Source organism: Leucoraja erinacea, chromosome 6, assembly GCF_028641065.1.
Source record: "Leucoraja erinacea ecotype New England chromosome 6, Leri_hhj_1, whole genome shotgun sequence".
NCBI classification, from domain to species: Eukaryota; Metazoa; Chordata; class Chondrichthyes; order Rajiformes; family Rajidae; genus Leucoraja; species Leucoraja erinaceus.
The window spans coordinates 83,643,318-83,662,223 of record NC_073382.1 but is presented as its reverse complement, the minus strand read 5'-3'; the positions used below and the strand labels follow the sequence as shown (position 1 = coordinate 83,662,223).

The 18,906-nt window shown below is 44.9% G+C and overlaps 1 protein-coding gene across 3 annotated transcripts in view; it reads left to right on the top strand.

The window, feature by feature from the left end:
- The window catches only part of LOC129698360 (copper-transporting ATPase 2-like), an 80,556-nt gene that overhangs the window by 23,823 nt on the left and 37,827 nt on the right, over nt 1–18,906 (top strand). For all 3 annotated transcript variants that reach the window (XM_055637465.1, XM_055637464.1, XM_055637467.1), the window contains exons 5-11: nt 1,974–2,135; nt 5,355–5,431; nt 5,802–5,973; nt 8,224–8,457; nt 10,057–10,148; nt 10,783–10,910; nt 14,470–14,624. In XM_055637465.1, the coding sequence (XP_055493440.1) occupies nt 1,974–2,135; nt 5,355–5,431; nt 5,802–5,973; nt 8,224–8,457; nt 10,057–10,148; nt 10,783–10,910; nt 14,470–14,624 (1,020 nt within the window). The remainder of the gene's footprint in view (nt 1–1,973; nt 2,136–5,354; nt 5,432–5,801; nt 5,974–8,223; nt 8,458–10,056; nt 10,149–10,782; nt 10,911–14,469; nt 14,625–18,906) is intronic.

Here is an 18,906-nt window from a genome sequence, read left to right as displayed (position 1 = left end):
TAGGTGTATCAACAGTGACACTGTTGGTGAATAGGCCCAAGGTTTAATTGTCTGATCGAAATCACTCTCATTTTTATTGGTGAAATGTTATGATGTTTAACAGATATGTAGGGGAAGGAGATGGTACAGACAGGATAACATAGAACTAGTGTGAACTGGTGACGATGGACTCGGTGGGCCAAAATGACTGTTTCCGTGCACAGTCGGTCTCTCGAAGCTCCCTCACACATTTCCCTGTCTCCTTGCTCTCAGCATCCCACCACCCTTCACCTTGCATTGAGACCATCCTACCACACATCTCATTGCCCTGAGAGCATCCCACCATCGTCCCCTTGTCCTGACCATTCCACCACCCATCTTCTTGCCCTGAGCATCCCACCTCCCATCCACAAAGAGTGAAGTGCAGGTGGCCAATCAATCTTTGACATATTGGGAGAAGATTAGATCCAACTAAACCCCGAATTCGAACTAAACTCTGAACTATGAACTGCGTTGATTGTACTAGGCAAGGCAAGGCAAGGCAACTTTATTTATATAGCACGTTTCATACACGAGGCAGACTCAAAGTGCTTCACATAAAAACATGTCATACAATAAAATGAAATAATAAAATGAAATAAAATAGAACTAAAAGAAAAGAAAAGCAAAATTAAAAATGCATTATAAAATGTGCAAAAGTTAAAAGTGCAATGTAGTTAAGATTTAGCTGAAAGCTAAAGTAAACATAAAAGTTTTCAGTCTTGTTTTAAAAGTGGTCAAGTTGAGGCAAGTCTTAAATCTTCAGGAGGTTTATTCCAGCTATTTGTTGCATAGTAACTAAATCCTGCTTTCCCATGTTTTGTATTTACTCTGGGAATCACTAACAGATTGGTTTCAGAAGATCTTAGTGGTCTAGAAGGCTTATTGAATTGAATAAACTTTATTAATCCCCAAGGGGAAATTCTGATGTCCTTGCAGCACACTAATAAAAAATACAACAAAGTATTCATGAAGAAATTCAACACCAAACATAAAACATCCCCCCACAGTGATTCCCACTGTGGGGGAAGGCACAAAGTTCAGTCCCCATCCTCTTGTCCACCCACAGTTGCCGCCACGGCGCCCGATGTTCTCGCCGGGTGATGGTACTCCGGCGTCGGGAGAAGCTAAAGCGGCTTGAGGTGCCAGGAACGGTTTCCCAACGGAGTCCGCGGCTTCCAAAAACCAGACCGCGCCGGACGGAGCTCCAACACTGGCGATCTCTGCGAGAGATCCCAGGCTCCGGGAGGAAAGTTCAGCGTCGCAGGCCGCTCCGCAGACTAAATCACCGACGATTTTTCGGCAGTCCCAGCATACTGGATTTCCAGCGCGGGACCCAGGAAAGGCATCGCACTCCGCGACAGCGCTCCAGGCCGCGCCGAAAGCCGATCTTAGGGCAGTCCCCTCAGAAAACGTCGCTCCAGGAGTGGAAGGCCGTCAGTGACGGGTCGAAGACTTGCTGGAGGAAGGCAAAACCATGTAGGGACTTAGAAAAGCAGTTTCCCCCTCCCCCCCACACATTAAAAGATTAGACCCCCTGACTGTACACTAAACGAACTAAAAATAACAAAAGAAGTGGAAAAAAACGGACAGCTGCAGGACAGGCAGCCGTTCAGGACAGCGCCTCCTCCGACTATATATAGTGGAAGCATGTCAGTGATATACTTTGGTCCTAAACCGTGTAGTGATTTATAGGTGAGCAGCAGGATTTTAAAATCAATTCTCTGACATACAGGGAGCAAATGTAAGGATTTAAGAATTGGTGTAATGTGTTCACTAGGGCCTTGGGGCTTTGTTTTTGTCTTTGCACTATGTTTAAAAAAAATATATATATATTAAACGTCTTGTTGCATCCACAGAGTACTATGTGAACAAACCTGCTGGAAGCAAGAATTTCATTCTTCTGTGTCAGGGCATACAACAATAATATTGACTCCATTAACCTCTACCATTAGATTACAGGAATGACCAGCGCTTCTTGTGCCCACACCATTGAGTCCAAGTTGACGAGAGTTGAGGGTGTTTTGTACGCGTCGGTGGCCCTGGCCACCAGCAGAGCCCACGTCACTCTGGACCCGGAGCTGCTGGGTCCACGGGACGTCGTCAGGATGATCCAGGTCGGTCCAACATGTTGACAAAGGTCTCGAACATTGCTTGCCTCTTGTCTGTGGTGTGGTTTAGCTTTAGCTTTACCTCTCTCCTACGGTAATGCGGGGAAGCCTGGAGCTGCTGGGAAGCCACACTGATGGCAGTTCTGGAGTTCTGTTCCCAACCCCCATCTCTCCACAATAATGACAATGCTCACCGCCTTTCTCTCCATAGCTTCACTGCTTGAATCTTCTCTGCCTCTCACCGATGCCACCACCCCTCTCTAGGTCTTCCCCTTCACTCTACTCTTCCTGTTGTCTGCCCTTTGGAACTGTCTTGTTCAAACTGTCATGGTCTGAAGGATATGTGTGGGGCAGAGTTTATATCCCGAGGATGGTGGGTGTCTGGATGTTCCCCTTTCCATGGTCTACAGAGATGCTGCTTGACCCACTTAGTCACTCCAGCACTTTGTGTCTTTTTTCACCTTGTATACATTGCATAGTTTGTGTGGGAAGCACAACGATATCGTGGGTGGTTGGTGACTCCAACCTGTCTACTCTGTCAACAAGGTGTCCTGTGCGTTGCTGCTGTCAACCCTCTTCATACCTTGCGTTCATTTCTCCTTCACTCCCCGTACGCCAGCCACCCCTTCACTGTCCTCCCTTCCTTTCCCAATGCTTCTTTCCTTCAGCACGATGACGCCAACTATAGAACCACTGAGGGAGCCATTTCCTTTCCAATAGCTTTCTCATTGGGGAAGACATATTAGGAGACACCAGAAACTGCAGGCGTTGGAATCATGAGCAAAACACAAAGTGCTGGAGGAATTCAGCGGGTCAGGCAGTGTCTGTGGAGAGAATGGACAGATGACGTTTCTTCCGTCTGCAGAAGGATCTCAACACAAAATGTTGCCTGTCCATTCACTCCACACGCTGCCTGACCCACTGAGTTCCTCCAACAATTAGTTTTGAGGGAAGGCATAATTTGTCTCACCATAATTTCCTCTGCCATATTTAAGATCATAAAGGGCAAGGACAAGGAATGAGGTCTTCTAGAATCTTTCATGATTCAGAAAATAGTTACCATAGTTACCGAATAGTGACAATAGAATGGCTTCAACCACTTTATTTTACTCAACAATACTCCATTGTACCTTTTACATTTTCCTGCAGTTCACGGCTTCATTGATCTATTCAATCTCTGGTTTGGTCTCATTCATATTTAATTGTTTCACTATGGTAACATGTTATTGTGATTAGTACATTCCCCTTCAGCTTTATTGGGTTTCTGAATACCTTGTCGATCCAGGGCTTTGCAAAATAATGGTTTATGGTGGGATATTCTCACCGCCTGAGAAATTGGAAGGGCAACCTAACATCCTGCTTCATCTGGACAAGGTCCACCGATGGAGGCAGTCGGCCATGGACATGACTCACAGGAAGGTGTGCGAGGATAAGCAGAAACATAGAAATTAGGGTGCAAGAGTAGGCCATTCGGCCCTTCGAGCCTGCACCGCCATTCAATATGATCATGGCTGATCATCCAACTCAGTATCCCGTGCCTGCCTTCTCTCCATACCCTCTGATCCCCTTAGCCACAAGGGCCACATCTTACTCCCTCTTAAATATAGCCAATGAACTGGCCTCGACTACCCTCTGTGGCAGAGAGTTCCAGAGATTCACCACTCTCTGTGTGAAAAAAGTTCTTCTCATCTCGGTTTTAAAGGATTTCCCCTTTATCCTTAAGCTGTGACCCCTTGTCCTGGACTTCCCCAACATCGGGAACAATCTTCCTGCATCTAGCCTGTCCAACCCCTTAAGAGTTTTGTAAGTTTCTATAAGATCCCCTCTCAATCTCCTAAATTCTAGAGAGTATAAACCAAGTCTATCCAGTCTTTCTTCATAAGACAGTCCTGACATCCCAGGAATCAGTCTGGTGAACCTTCTCTGCACTCCCTCTATGGCAATAATGTCCTTCCTCAGATTTGGAGACCACAGAACTGTACACAACTGTACGCAATACTCCAGGTGTGGTCTCACCAAGACCCTGTACAACTGCAGTAGAACCTCCCCCCAGCTGCTCCTATACTCAAATCCTTTTGCTATGAAAGCTAAAAGATACCATTAGGCCATTCGGCGCTTTGATCTTCACTGCCCGTGCTGCACCTGCATGCCTACTTTCAATGACTGGTGTAACCATGACACCCAGGTCTCGCTGCATCTCCCCTTTTCCTAGTCGGCCACCATTTAGATAAGTCTGCTTTCCTGTTTTTGCCACCAAAGTGGATAACCTCACATTTATCCACATTAAACTGCATCTGCCAAACATTTGCCCACTGACCCAGCCTATCCAAGTCACCTTGCAGTCTCCTAGCATCCTCCTCACACCAAACACTGCCCCCCAGCTTAGTGTCATCCGCAAACTTGGAGATATTGCCTTCAATTCCCTCATCCAGAACATTAATATATATTGTAAATAGCTGGGGTCCCAGCACTGAGCCTTGCGGTACCCCACTAGTCACTGCCTGCCATTGTGAAAAGGACCCGTTTACTCCTACTCTTTGCTTCCTGTTTGCCAACCAGTTCTCTGTCCACATCAATACTGAACCCCCAGACTTCCTTAGGCAGTGTCTTCCTTAGATCTGTGTACCTTTACGGAGCCCCATCTACTGGAGGATTGCAGTACTGTGTTCAGTTTTGGTGACTGCTTTCAGAAGGATGTATTAAGCTGCAAAGAGTGTGGATATTTATGAGGATGTTGCCAGGGCTTGAGCTGTAGAGAGAGGTCGGGCAGGCTCGGACTTATTCCTTGGAGCGCAATGGGCTGGGGTGTATAAAAGCACGAGGGGAATAGATAGGTTGAATGCACAGGGGAAAGATTTTCACACAGAGGGCGGTTGGTATATGGGACGGGGTGGGAGATTGCAACCTTCACGTGGTCTGCCCTGTTTCGACGAATGCAATCAACTTGGCGTGCACAATCAAATAAGATCAAATAGAACAAGTTGTCGTACAACTTTAGACTGTGCAAGCCATACGCAAGTAGAAGTATTTGGAACAAGCTGCCAGAGGAGGTATTTGAAGCAGGTATAATAACATTTATAAGGCATTTGTAAGGTACATGGATAGAGAAAGTTAGAGGGATATGGGCCAGGTGGGATGAGCTTAGTTGGTATGGATGAGTTGGGCTGAAGAGCCTGTTTCTATGCTGTGTGACTCTGTGACTACACTGAAACATTTCCATTACAGGGACTCGGATTTGAAGCATCGTTAGTCAAAAGAGATCCAGCCTTGCACAATCTGGAACATAAAGAGGAAATTAAGCAGTAAGCCTGTTAATAATATACTTATCTCTCCGCTACCATCGGGCAGAAGGTACAGGAGCCTGAAATCTGTTACATCCAGGTTCAGGAATGGCCACTTCCCCACAGCCATCAGGCTATTAAACTGGCCAACAAACAGACTGTGAACTGTAACAGCCTATTGCACTTTATCTGCTTATTTATGTGTATATTGAACTGAACTGTTCTGTATTTTTGCTTACAATATTCTGTTGTGCAGCAGCAAAGCAAGAATTTCATTGTCCTATCTGGGACACATGACTATAAACTGTCTTGACTTGACTTGACTTGACTTGACTTAGGACATCTTGGTTTGGTGTGAATGATTCTATTTTTGTTCGTGTCTCCGTTTCAGGTGGAGGAAGTCTTTCTTGTTCAGTCTTGTCTTTGGCATCCCGGTCTTTGGCCTCATGGTGTACATGATAGTGATGGACAAACACAGCGGCTCCATGCCACCCGAACAGAACGTCCTCCCCGGATTATCCATCCTGAACCTGGCTTTCTTTATTCTTTGTACTCCAGTTCAGGTGTGTGGGAATTGAAAACTTGACACGACATCCAGATGTAATAGAGTCATAAAACAGAGGAGCAGAATTAGGCCATTCAACCCATCATGTCTGCTCTGCCATTCTATCATGTGCTGATCCATTTTTCCCTCTCATGGCCAATCATGTGGAAGTTGAATAACTTAAAATAAATTAGTATCGGACAAGAATTTAGTTGTTCAAAATAAACTTTCTTCCCCCGTTCAATCACAAAAGATCTTCTTTCAACAATGTGAAATGTTTTAAATGCCAGCTGCATAACTCTGAGATTAAGATGCAGGGGGTGGTTGTGCAGGCCAAGACATTGTGTGCTGGAGTACAGGAGGCCTCAATGTGATGTATAGACGTGTACAAAACCATGAAGGGACCAGATAGGGTGAATGAACAGAGTCTTTGTCCCTGGCTAGGGGAATCAAGTATCAGAGGACATAGGTTTGAGAGGGGGAAAGATTTAATAGGAACCTGAGGGGCAATTTTTTCACATGATGTATGTGATTGTTCCATATACCCACATGGTGGGTATATGGAACAATGTGCCAGAGAGACAGATACTATAACAACATTTGAAGGACACTGGGACAGATTCAGGGATAGGAAAGGTTTAGTGGGATAGAGGCTAAACATGGGCAAAATGGGACTAGCGTAGATGGGGCTCCTTGGTCAGTTTGGATGTTGGGTTGAAGGGCCTGTTTCCGTGCTGTAGAACTATGATTTCTCCAAAGTAAAGGAAGGAAATCTTGGTGTTGATCTGCTTGACCTTTACCTCTGGATTTGTGTGGGACATTCTGTTCTGTTGTGTTCAGGTGCCATTGCTGAGACTGAGTGGCACAGTGCTTCAGTACCTGATAAACCACCAAACAAGGGACTATACTGAAGATATTGGATTAGAATGGGGATATTGGTCCTGGATACAGTCGAACATAGAACAGCACAGGAACAGGCTCATAATGTATGTGCCGCACATGATGCCAAGATAAACTAAAATAAAATTATGCCTGTACATGATCCATATTATAAAACGTAAAGGAGAAATGAAAAAACCTCTTCAGTTCTCATGATGTTTCTACCTGACAATGTTTTATCTCTAATAGTTCCTGGAACTAGCGAAATAAGAAAGGGTCTATTTTTTCCCCTCAAATACTGAATATCCTATTTTATTTTTGACCCACAGTTTACACTAGGACTATAATGCCCCTGTACCACTTAGGAAACCTTAATGGAAACCTCTGGAGACTTTGCACCCAAGGTTTCCGTGCGGTTCCCGGAGGTTTTTGTCAGTCTCCCTACCTGCTTCCACTACCTGCAACCTCCGGCAACCATCTGCAACCTCCGGGAACCGCACGGAAACCTTGGGTGGGGCGCAAAGTCTCCAGAGGTTTCCGTTCAGGCATTAGGATATGCGCAAGCAGAGAGATATACAGATGAAGTCATGTCTTGAAATGTTTGATTTAGTTGGTGATCACAATAATCTGTGCAGTAAATGGAAATCTTTCTCTCTGACTATGGGACTATGTTTTAATGAGGCTTCATTTTTACTTAAAGGGCCAATATCTTCATCATTATTTCTCAATCAAAAATGTATCAAATATACGATGTAATTCACTGATGATATCTTCATGATAAAATGTAAAGTTATTTCATTATATTTAATTTAAAAACTAAACTTTGCTCAAGAGTCTGGGTCATACCAAATTGTTAGTATGTTAGAGGTAGTGATGCCAATAATCTTGATTTGTGTTGGTTGGGGATTTCTGTGGAACTATTCAAACTAATGTTGGGCTATTCTAGGTAGACAAAAATGCTGGTGAAACTCAGCAGGTGAGGCAGCATCTATGGAGCGAAGGAATAGGTGACGTTTCGGGTCTCGACCCGAAACGTCACCTATTCCTTCGCTCCACAGATGCTGCCTCACCGGCTGAGTTCCTCCAGCATTTTTGTCTACCTTCGATTTTCCCAGCATCTGCAGTTCTTTCTTAAACATTGGGCTATTCCAGGATTCCTCAGAGCCTTCAATAACCAGATATCCTGCCAACACTTAGAACTGCTTGATGTAAAACATCTAATTTACCCTGTGAGAAGACCTTTGCATATCAAGTAAAAAATGACACGGGAATATCTCAGCACTAATTGAAACTCTTAGAATAACGTGTTGCAGAGAAATACTTATCATTGAGTCATTTTGGGTCCTATATTCCATACATTTCATTGGACTAATTAATATATTTTTTAAAGATTTTTGGAGGATGGTACTTCTACGTTCAAGCCTACAAGTCTCTGAAGCACAAAGCTGCCAATATGGATGTGCTGATCGTTCTGGCCACTACGGTGGCTTATCTCTACTCCTGTATAATACTGATTGTGGCCATGGCAGAAAAGGCAGAACAAAGCCCAGTGACTTTCTTCGACACTCCACCAATGCTGTTTGTCTTCATTGCCTTGGGGAGATGGCTGGAGCATATAGCAAAGGTGATTATTCACTTGGATGCTTTATGGTGACATTATTATTAATACTTAATTGTTCATTGATATTAATCTGCTTGAAGGAAGATTGTTCCCGATGTTAGGGAAGTCCAGGACAAGGGGTCACAGCTTAAGGATAAAGGGGAAATCCTTTAAAGCCGAGATGAGAAGAACTTTTTTTCACACAGAGAGTGGTGAATCTCTGGAACTCTCTGCCACAGAGGGTAGTTGAGGCCAGTTCATTGGCTATTTTTAAGAGGGAGTTAGATGTGGCCCTTGTGGCTAAAGGGATCAGGGGGTATGGAGAGAAGGCAGGTACAGGATACTGAGTTGGATGAGATCATATTGAATGGCGGTGCAGGCCTCTTGTTTGAATCTTCTCTATTCGAATGGCATCACTCCTGTCACCTAATTTCATGTTTCTAAAGACCTCTATGATATAACCCCCTAACCTTCTGCACAGCATGGAAACAGGCCAACTCGGCCCTACAAGTCCGTGCCTGTAACTTAGTTTTGAAAACCCTTAGTCCCACCTGTATGCAATCATAATATAATATAACCCGGCATTCCCTTCTCATCCTATTTTACCCAATTGATTTTTAAATGATACCAATGAACCTGCCTCCACCACTTCCACTGGAAGCTCATTCCACACCGCTACCACTCTCTGAGTAAAGAAGTTCCCCCTCATGTTACCCCTAACCTTCTGTCCCTTAATTCTCAAGTCATGTCCCCTTGTTTGAATCTTCCCTACTCTCAAAGGGAAAAGCTTGTCCACATCAACTCTGTATCCCTCTCATCATTTTAAAGACCTCTATCAAGTCCCCCCTTAACCTTCTGCGCTCCAGAGAATAAAGCCCTAACTTATTCAACCTTTCTCTGTAACTTAGTTGATGAAACCCAGGCAACATTCTAGTAGGTAATATAATATAATATAAACTCGGCTTAATTCTCACTCCTCTTTTCTAATTGATTCTTTTAAATTCCTGGTTCTTCTTTCCTTTTTCTGAATCCACACATTCTATGGGTTATGCCTGGACTTCAGACTGTTCTTATTCCTGGCTATATGAATGCACCAACAGAGTGATGCACAAACATTTGTTTACACTTTTGGAAAGCAATCACTATTACTGTTTGCTTGGACATATTGGTGCAGCGATGTGTCCTACCTATATAATACACTGGAGATCTTACATGGAGACAAAAAGTTTAGGACATGGAGAGGAATGACTTAAAGGAATATGGAACAAATGCAGGCAAATGGGACTAGTGTAGATGTGGCATCTCGGTCGGCATGGATGAGTTAGGCTGAAGGGCCTAGTTCCATGGTGTACGAGTGTACTCCTATTTCATGTATTACTAATATAAACCTTTGCTGCCTAAGTTCATAAACTTACTTGAGACAGGACTATAACGTGATGACAATGGGAAGAAAAGAAAAGGAGAGTTGCCCTGAGACATTGGGCAAATAGGTGTTAAAGGACGAGGAATTCAGAGAGCTCGGGAGGGGAGATGAGGATGAAATGAAAGGAAGGGAAGAGAACGGGGTGGGAGTTCTCTTATGAGTGACTTCTCCGATCTGTAACTGATTATTTTTTTTTGCAGAGTAAGACTTCAGAAGCACTGGCAAAGTTGCTCTCACTGCAAGCTACGGAGGCCACGGTGGTTACACTGGGACCAGACAACTCCATACTGGGGTAAGTTGCCACTTTCAATTCAACCTGTTGCTACGGCCTCTCGTCCATACTACAGTCCATTATGTTAGAGTATTTTAAAATCATTTTTTTCACTTTTACTCCTCTCTGGAAACACCTCTCCCCACATACAGAGGATGAACAATTTGGGGTCATAGAGTCATACAGAACAGAAGCAGGCCCTTCGGCCCAACTTGCCAATGATGACCAAGATATCCCATCTACACTAGCACACCGTCCCATCTTCACTAGCACTACCCCTCCCCCCCCCCCCCCCCCCCCCTCCTCCTCCTCCTCCCCTACGTTTGGCCCATATCCCTCTATGTTATAGGAACGGGACCCTTCTTCCAAATGCTGGAGTCGGGGGGACTTGATCAGCCCGAAAAGTCTGACAATTCCCTCCACTGATGCTGCCTGGTCTGTTGAGTTCCTCCAGCACTTTGTGTTTTGCTCAAGGTTCCAGCGTCTGCAGTTTCTGGCGTGTCTGATTAAATCTGTACAATGGGTTATAATAGCCATTGCTTCTCATCCACAAAACCTTTAAATTTCGTGTTAGGGACGAGGAATGACAATATTTATATCATAAAGCAACCTCTGTTTACATGAACCTATCCTCTTTGATTTTGCCTTTTCTCAGTGAAGAGCAGGTAGGTGTGGATCTCGTTCAGAGAGGTGATATTATAAAGATCGTTCCTGGAGGCAAGTTTCCTGTTGATGGGAAAGTCGTGGAAGGTTGCTCTATGGCAGATGAGTCTCTGATCACAGGTATGTTGGGTGCATTGTACCGTGTGTTGCCAGCTCGTTATCTGCGATGCTCTTTGCTAAAATAAATCCAGGATTGTCGGTTCAATGTTGACTGTATGCACAGTGGAAGCCGAAAGCAGACTCTCACCCCAATTAGTTGCATAACTCAGTCCCTCCTCCTAACGATGCATCAACAACAAACGTAAAGGGCCTGTCCCACTTGGGCGACATTTTTGGCGACAGCCTTAAAAGAGGTTGCCGCGGCGTGGTCGGGGCGTGACACGGCGTGGTCGGGGCGTGACACGGCGTGGTCGGGGCGTGACACGCATGGTCGGGGCGTGGTCGGGGCGTGACACGCGTGGTCGGGGCGTGACACGCATGGTCGGGGCGTGACACGCGTGGTCGGGGCGTGACACGGCGTGGTCGGGGTGTGATGCGGAGTGACGCGTGTAGTGATGCGCGGTGTCTCCCTGCCCCCCTAGATTTTGGAATGTTCAAACTCTTCAGGCGACATCTGGGTGTCTTATCATGTCTTGCGCCCGGTCACACGCTGACGTACGCTGTCCTGCGGGTGACGCTGACGTTAAATAAACAATTTATTTCTTAAAAAGTTATTGGTCCTTAGATTTATTGTAGATAAGCTCATTTCCACTGTGATGACTATACTTCAGTGTAACCTTCTTGTGTTGTGGAGGCGGGTGACGGGGAGTGTCGTAGCTCGGCGTGACGGTGAGGCTACAACTTGGCGGTTTTTAGGGCGACTATGGGTGTCAGTAGCTGACGTTCAAAGTCGCCGAAAATAATTGCAAAGTGGGACAGGCTCTTAAGTCACCAGCTCTGGGATGCAGCAAGAATTTGATACCCAGAACAAGTTCAGGGCCAGATCCTGCCCCCTATGGGACTTATTACCTGCTAATCAAACAGAGTAAGGTTAGCCCACCCTCTGTGTACACGGCGTTGGTGAGAACCTGCAGTTCAGGTCACCACACTGTAGGGGACATCAATTGCAACTGGAGAATTCTCAGATTCCTTTTAAATCTCTCCCCTCTCACCTTAAACCTGTGCCCTCTAGTTTTAGACTGCCCCACCCTGGGAAAAGACTGTGACAATTCACCTTACCATGCCCCTCGTGACTTTATAAACCTCAATGTGGTCATTCCTCGGCCTCTGACGGTCCCAGCCTCTCCTGTCTTTACAACTAACTCAAACCCTGCAGTCATGGCCTCATCCTTGTCAATTGGATTCATCACCTTGTCCAGCTGCATCAGGTGTTTCCTTCAGCATGGTGACCAGAACTACAGGTGTTCTGGGTGTGATCTCACCAACGTCATGCACAGTTGCCACAATTCTTCTTTTCAGTGCCCTGTCTGATGAAGGCAAGTGTGACCCATGTCTACATCAATACCTTCCACCGTGTCAATAGGTGGTAGGGCAGATAGTGTTGAGGAAGCAGGGATTCTGCAGCAGGACTTGGACAGGTTAGGAGAGTGGGCAAAAAGTGGCAGATGTATTAGAGTGTAGCCAAGTGGGCGGGCCATGCACTTTGGTGGAATGGATAAAGGCATAGACTATTTTCTAAATGGGGGGAGGTATTCAGAAATCGGAGGTGCAAAGGGACTTGGAAGTGGTGCAGGATTCCCAAAAGGTTTATTTCCATGTTGAGCTGGTGATAAGGAAGGCACTTGCAATGTTAGCATTTATTTTGTTGGTACTAGAATATAAAAGCAAGGATGTAGTGCTGAGGCTTTATAAGGTGCTGGTGAGGCCACATTTGGAATATTGTGAGCAGTTTTGGGCCTCAGCTGAGGAAGGATGTGCTGGCCTTGGAGAGGGTCCAGAGGAGGGTTATGAGAATAATCTGGGGATGATTGAGTTAAAGTATGAGGACTGTTTGACAGCTCTGGGCCTGTACTAGCTGGAGTTTAGAAGGATGAGGGGGGACCTCATTGAAACTTACTGGATAAAGAACGGCCTGGATAGAGTGGTTGCAGAAAGGATGCTTCCAGTAATGGGAGTGTCTGGAACCAGAGAACACGGCCTCAGAATAAAAGGACGTACCTTTGTAATGGAGATGAGGAGGAATTTCTTTAGGCGGAGGGTTGTGAATCTGGAATTCATTGCCCCAGATGACTGTGGAGGCCTAGTCATTGAGTATTTTTTTAAAGAGGAGATTGATAGGTTTTTGATTAGTAATGATGTCAAAGGTTACAGGAAAAAGGCAGAAAATTTGAGTTGAGAGGGAAAAGTATTCCAGAACCAGGGGCCACAGTTTGAGAATAAGGAGTAAGCCATTTAGAACAGAGACGAGGAAACACTTTTTCTCACAGAGCGTTGTGAGTCTGTGAAATTCTCTGCCTCAGAGGGCGGTGGAGGCAGGTTGTCTGGATGCTTTCAAGAGAGAGCTGGATAAGGCTCTTAAAGATAGCGGAGTCAGAGGATATGGGGAGAAGGCAGTAACGGGGTACTGATTTGGGATGATCAGCCATGATCACATTGAATGGCAGTGCTGGCTCGAAGGGCCGAATGGCCTACTCCTGCACCTATTGTCTATTGGATCGCAGCCATATTGCACGGCTGAGTAGACTCAATGGGCCGAATGGCCTAATTCTGCTCCTCTGCCTTATGGTCATAATTGTCAGGGAGCTGTATACTTGTACCCCTCAGTCTCTCTGTTCTGCAGCCGGGTCCCTGGAGTCTAAAAATCTTTATTCAGAACTAGGCACTGCGGCTTGAACTCTCATGGGCCTAGTTTAGAGCAACTGATAATTTATTGTACAAGTATTGTTTTGCATTGAAGGACCTCTAAAGCTCCAGAATTCGAACAATGAAATTCTTACTTGCTGCAGTTTAACGGGATTATTAACACAACACAATACATATACAATAAATGATCTGTTTTTCAGGATAACCTGTGCTACGCGAGAATCTGAATTTGCACTGAATGTGACAGTTAAACACTCTTGACTCTTGATACCTTGTGCTCATGGAATTGCTCCAACGTTTGAATGTTCTTGTTGTTTCTTGACAAGCAGATCAATGTAAAACTGACTTTTTGTCCAGCCCAGTTTATGCTACTGTTTTCACTGGTTGACTTATGCCCCTGTCCCACTTAGGAAACCTGAACAGAAACCTCTGGAGACTTTGTGCTCCGCCCAAGGTTTCCATGCAGTTTCCGGAGGTCTTACCTTCCACTGCCTGCAACCTGCGGCAACTACCTGCAACCTCCGGCAACCACCTGCAACCTCCGGCAACCACCTGCAACCTCCGGCAACCATCTTCAACTAGCACCGCAACCGGCTTCGACTAAAAAATTACCGATTTTTAAAACGGCAACCTATTTTTAGTCGCGGCCGGTTTTGAATTTTTTGAAATAATCGCCGGAACATAGAAGAAGCGGAAACCATTTTCGACCATTAGGGAGACTGACAAAAACCTCCGGGAACCGCACGGAAACCTTGGGGGCGCAAAGTCTCCAGAGGTTTCTGTTCAGGTTTCTTAAGTGGGACAGGGGCATTACTCTAAAACTGAAATGTGTCGGTGTTGAACTCCCTGTGTGCAATTAATTTGCTCTCTGTTTCAGGAGAACCTATGCCAGTTGTGAAAAGACCAGGAAGTATAGTGATTGCTGGATCTATTAATGCACAAGGAACTCTGTTGATTAAAGCAACCCATGTTGGTTCAGACACGACATTATCACAGATTGTCAAACTAGTAGAAGAAGCACAGACATCAAAGGTAATTTTGCCACTGCTGCGTTATCCAATTAATGTTCAGTTGTATTTCTGTATTCATCAACAATGGTTACTGGAAACTCATTAACGTAGAACTCAGAACCGTACATCACATGTACAGGCCTATTCACGTGTAGCAACACTCAGCAATTAAATAGACAATAGACAATAGGTGATTCGGCCCTTCGAGCCAGCACTGCCATTCAATGTGATCATGGCTGATCATCCCCAATCAGTACCCCGTTCCTGCCTTCTCCCCATATCCCCTGAGTCCGCTATCTTTAAGAGCCCTATCTAGCTCTCTCTTGAAAAATAGAAAAGTAAATTATCACAATCACAGTTCGGAAATATTTAGAGGTGTGGGCCTGGATGGGGAATCGAGAACATAGGTTCAAGGACAAGGATTTAAGGTGAGAGAGGAGAGATTTAGGGGGCGTTTTTAACACTGATGATGGTGTGTTCATGGAGTAAGCTGTCAGAGGAGGTAATTGAGGCAGGTACAATAACCATTGAAATGGCACTTGGACAGGTACATGGATCGGAAAGGTTTAGAGGGACACGGGCCAAATGCGGGCAGGAGGAACTAGCTTGGAATGGGGAACTTGGTAGGTATGAACGTTGGGCTAAAGAGCCTGTTGCCGCACTGTATGACAGTGTGGCAACAGGCTCTTCAGCCCAACTTGGGCTGAACACAAACCTGAAATACAACCAGGAACAGGTGGAAATGGTCAGGTTCGGCAACAGATTGGAAAGAGAAGTGGAGTAAATATACAGACCAGTGGTCAACGTGCAACATTAACTCTGCCTCATCTACTCTGTGTTCTCAACATTTGCTGATTCCATTTCATGCTATTGATTATATATATATATATATATTTTTTTTTTTCTTTTTCTCTTTTTTGTTTTGTATGTCCAAACGATTTATTGACATTTGATCTGTTCAATTAATTTAATCAATCTCTGTAAAGCACGTTGGTTCAAATACTGGTTTTGTTGAAAAGTGCTATATAAATAAACATTATTATTATTATTATTATATATTTTTTATACAACTATATTATAATTCTAAAGCAGAGTGTCATCATTGGCTTCCATTGATACTGGCCATAGCAATTTAATTTTTGCAAACTCATACAGCATGGAAATAGCCCCTTCGGCTTGACTCGTCCATGCCAACCAAGAGGTTATCTAAATTAGAGGGAGCCTCTGGTGATCATTTTCACCTTCACAACTCTGAGGTTGATCTGCAAATCCTTCTCAATTTTCATTTCTAGTTAAATGGTGAGACTTGCTAACTCCACCACTGATGCAGGCAGTGATTCCCAGGCACCCACCACTCTTTAGTGAAATGTCATCTAAGTCGTTATGTTTGCTGGTTGTTAATTTGTCAAAGTAGCAGGTCCCTCCACTCAGTCAGTCATAACTGCACACCTCAGTTAAATTTCCCATCACTTTCCTTGATGCAACTGGAATAACCACAGTATATACAATACAGTATAGTAGCAGGCTGGAGATCTGTGAGTAGTGGAGTTCTGCCACGATCTGTGCTGCGACCTCTGCTGTTTGTGATATATATATATATATATATATATATAAATGACTTGGACATAATGTAGATGGGCTGCTTAGTAAAGGGCCAGTCCCACTTTTACGACCTCTGCTGAGTTTGCCCTTGACTCGTACTCGCAGCATGGTCGTCACGAGGTCGTAGGAGGTCCTAGGTAGGTCGTAGCAGGCCCTGATGCTAGTCGTAGGTGCACGTGGCATCAAGCAGGTTGCGGCGTTTTTCTAGCCTGATGAAAAATGTCCACAAGTAAAAATGGTCGTGAATTAGGTCATGAAAGTGGGACAGGCCCTTTTAAGTTTGCAGATGACACCATGATTGCTGGGGTCACGGACAGTGAGGACGGATGTCAAAATGTATTGCGGAATGTAGAACAGCTACAGAAATGGCAGATGGTGTTGAATCTTAGCAAGTGTAAGGTGTTAAACTTTGAGGTCGAATTTAAGGGGAAAACGCACAATTAATGACAAGACCCATATAACAGCATTGATGAACAGACAGTGAGTTCCGGGCACATACCATTCTATGGTTATATTTAATAGCATATTAACTTCTCTGTTAAAGGAAGCTGGTCCCTCCACTCACCCATCATAGCTGCGCACCTCCTTTAAACCCACCCTTGACCACAGTGTAAGTTGGTACAGTGCAGGTCCATGTTCAGGGTTCTGGAGCTGCTGGGCTGGCAGCTGTTCTTGTCCACTGGATGGTATTTTTTTTTAATACCCCAACGCACTTTTAATTCTCCAGTTTGTTAGTGCACAATGTTATAATAAATATTTCAGTGAACCAGAGAGCGTGGGAACCAGGGCGGTGGTGAGTAGTTTAGTAGCCACTGCTGGTACTTGCCCATGGAAGCATCATAGAGGTTTCTGCCACACTGTGCTCCCGCAGCCAGACCCGGCTGTGATGTTTGATGCTGAGACTGGAACCCATAGCGTCGCAAACCAGGCTGTCTTCGCTGATTGCTCCGGTACAGCTGTTGTCATGTAGACTTGGAGAGTTTTCCCTGGAACATCAGAGGTTGCGAGGGGGACCTGATTGAAGTATGTGTAAAATGATCATAGATAGAATGTTGCCTGGGTTTCAGCAACTAAGTTACAGAGAAAGGTTGAACAAGTTAGGGCTTTATTCTTTTGAGCACAGAAGGTTAAGGGGGGACTTGATAGAGGTTTTTAAAATGATGAGAGGGATAGACAGAGTTGACGTGGATAAGCTTTTCCCATTGAGAGTAGGGAAGATTCAAACGAGGACATGACTTGAGAATTAAGGGACAGAAGTTTAGGGGTAACATGAGGGGGAACTTCTTTACTCGGAGAGTGGTAGCTGTGTGGAATGAGCTTCCAGTGGAAGTGGTGGAGGCAGGTTCGATTTTATCATTTAAAAATAAATTGGGTAGGTATATGGACGGGAAAGAAATGGAGGGTTATGTCCTGAGTGTAGGTAGATGGGACTAGGGGAGAATAAGTGTTCGGCACGGACTTGAAGGGCCGAGATGGCCTGTAATTGTTATATGGTTATATAGTTTAGACAGTCAGAACCTTTCTTCCCAGGATGGAAATGTCAAAGACCAGAAGGCATAGGTTTATGGTCTGAAGGGCAATGTTTAACGGAGATGTGTGGGTTTTTTTTTACACCGAGGGTGGCGGGAGCCTGGAATGTGCGGCTAATGGTGGTGGTGGAGACAGATACGATAGTGGCATTTAAGAGATATTTGGACAGGTACATGGTAATGCAGGGAATGGAGGGATATGGATTATGTGCAGGTTCATAAGGGTTGGTCTTTACATCATGTTTGGCGGAGACATTATGGGCCAAAGGGCCTGTTCCTGTGCTGTACTGTTCTGTGTCAGAAGGAACTGCAGTTAATCACAGAGCGGGGGAGCAGCAAGAGAGGATGCTGCAGAACTCTTGCCGGAGAGAGTTCCTCACCCAAGTCATTGTACCAGCTTCAAAGACGTCTCATTGAGTCTCATTGTCTGTAACTCATTTTCACCTAGCCCACAGCTAACAATCACCTGTTTCCTTTATCATCGTTACTTTTTTTGCATTTCTTTCATTAATTTGTTCTATATCTCTGTATATCACCGTCTATATCTCTGGTTTCCTTTTCCCTTGACTCTCAGTCTGAAGAAGGGTCTCGACCCGAAACGTCACCCATAGCTTTTTGTGTCTGTGCTGTTCTACGTTCTAAGTTACTAATTATGAATCGGAAGTGGTGTGTGTTTTTTATTGTGTACTATAAAGTCATAGTGTCATAGAGGGATATAGCGTGGAAACACGCCCTTCAGCCCAGCATGTCCCAGCTAAACACTGTTCCCACCCGCCTACATTTGTCCCATATCCCTTCAAACCTGTCCTGTCCATGTACCTGTCTGTTTTGTTGTCCCTGCCTCAACTGCCTCCTCTGGCAGCTTGTTCCATACGCCCACCACCCTTTGTGTGAAAAAGTTACCCCTCAGATTCCTGTAAAACCTTTTTCCCTTCACCTTAAACCCATGTCCTCTGGTTCTTGATTCCCCTACTCTGGGCAAGAGACCCTGTGCATATAACCAATCTATTCCTCGCATGATTTTATACACCTATATAAGATCACCCCTCATCCTCCTGCGGTCCATGGAATAGAGTCCCAGCCTACTCGACCTATAGCTCAGGCCTTCTAGTCCTGGCAATATCCTCGTAAATCTTCTCTGTACCATTTCCAGCTTGACAACGTCTTTCCTAT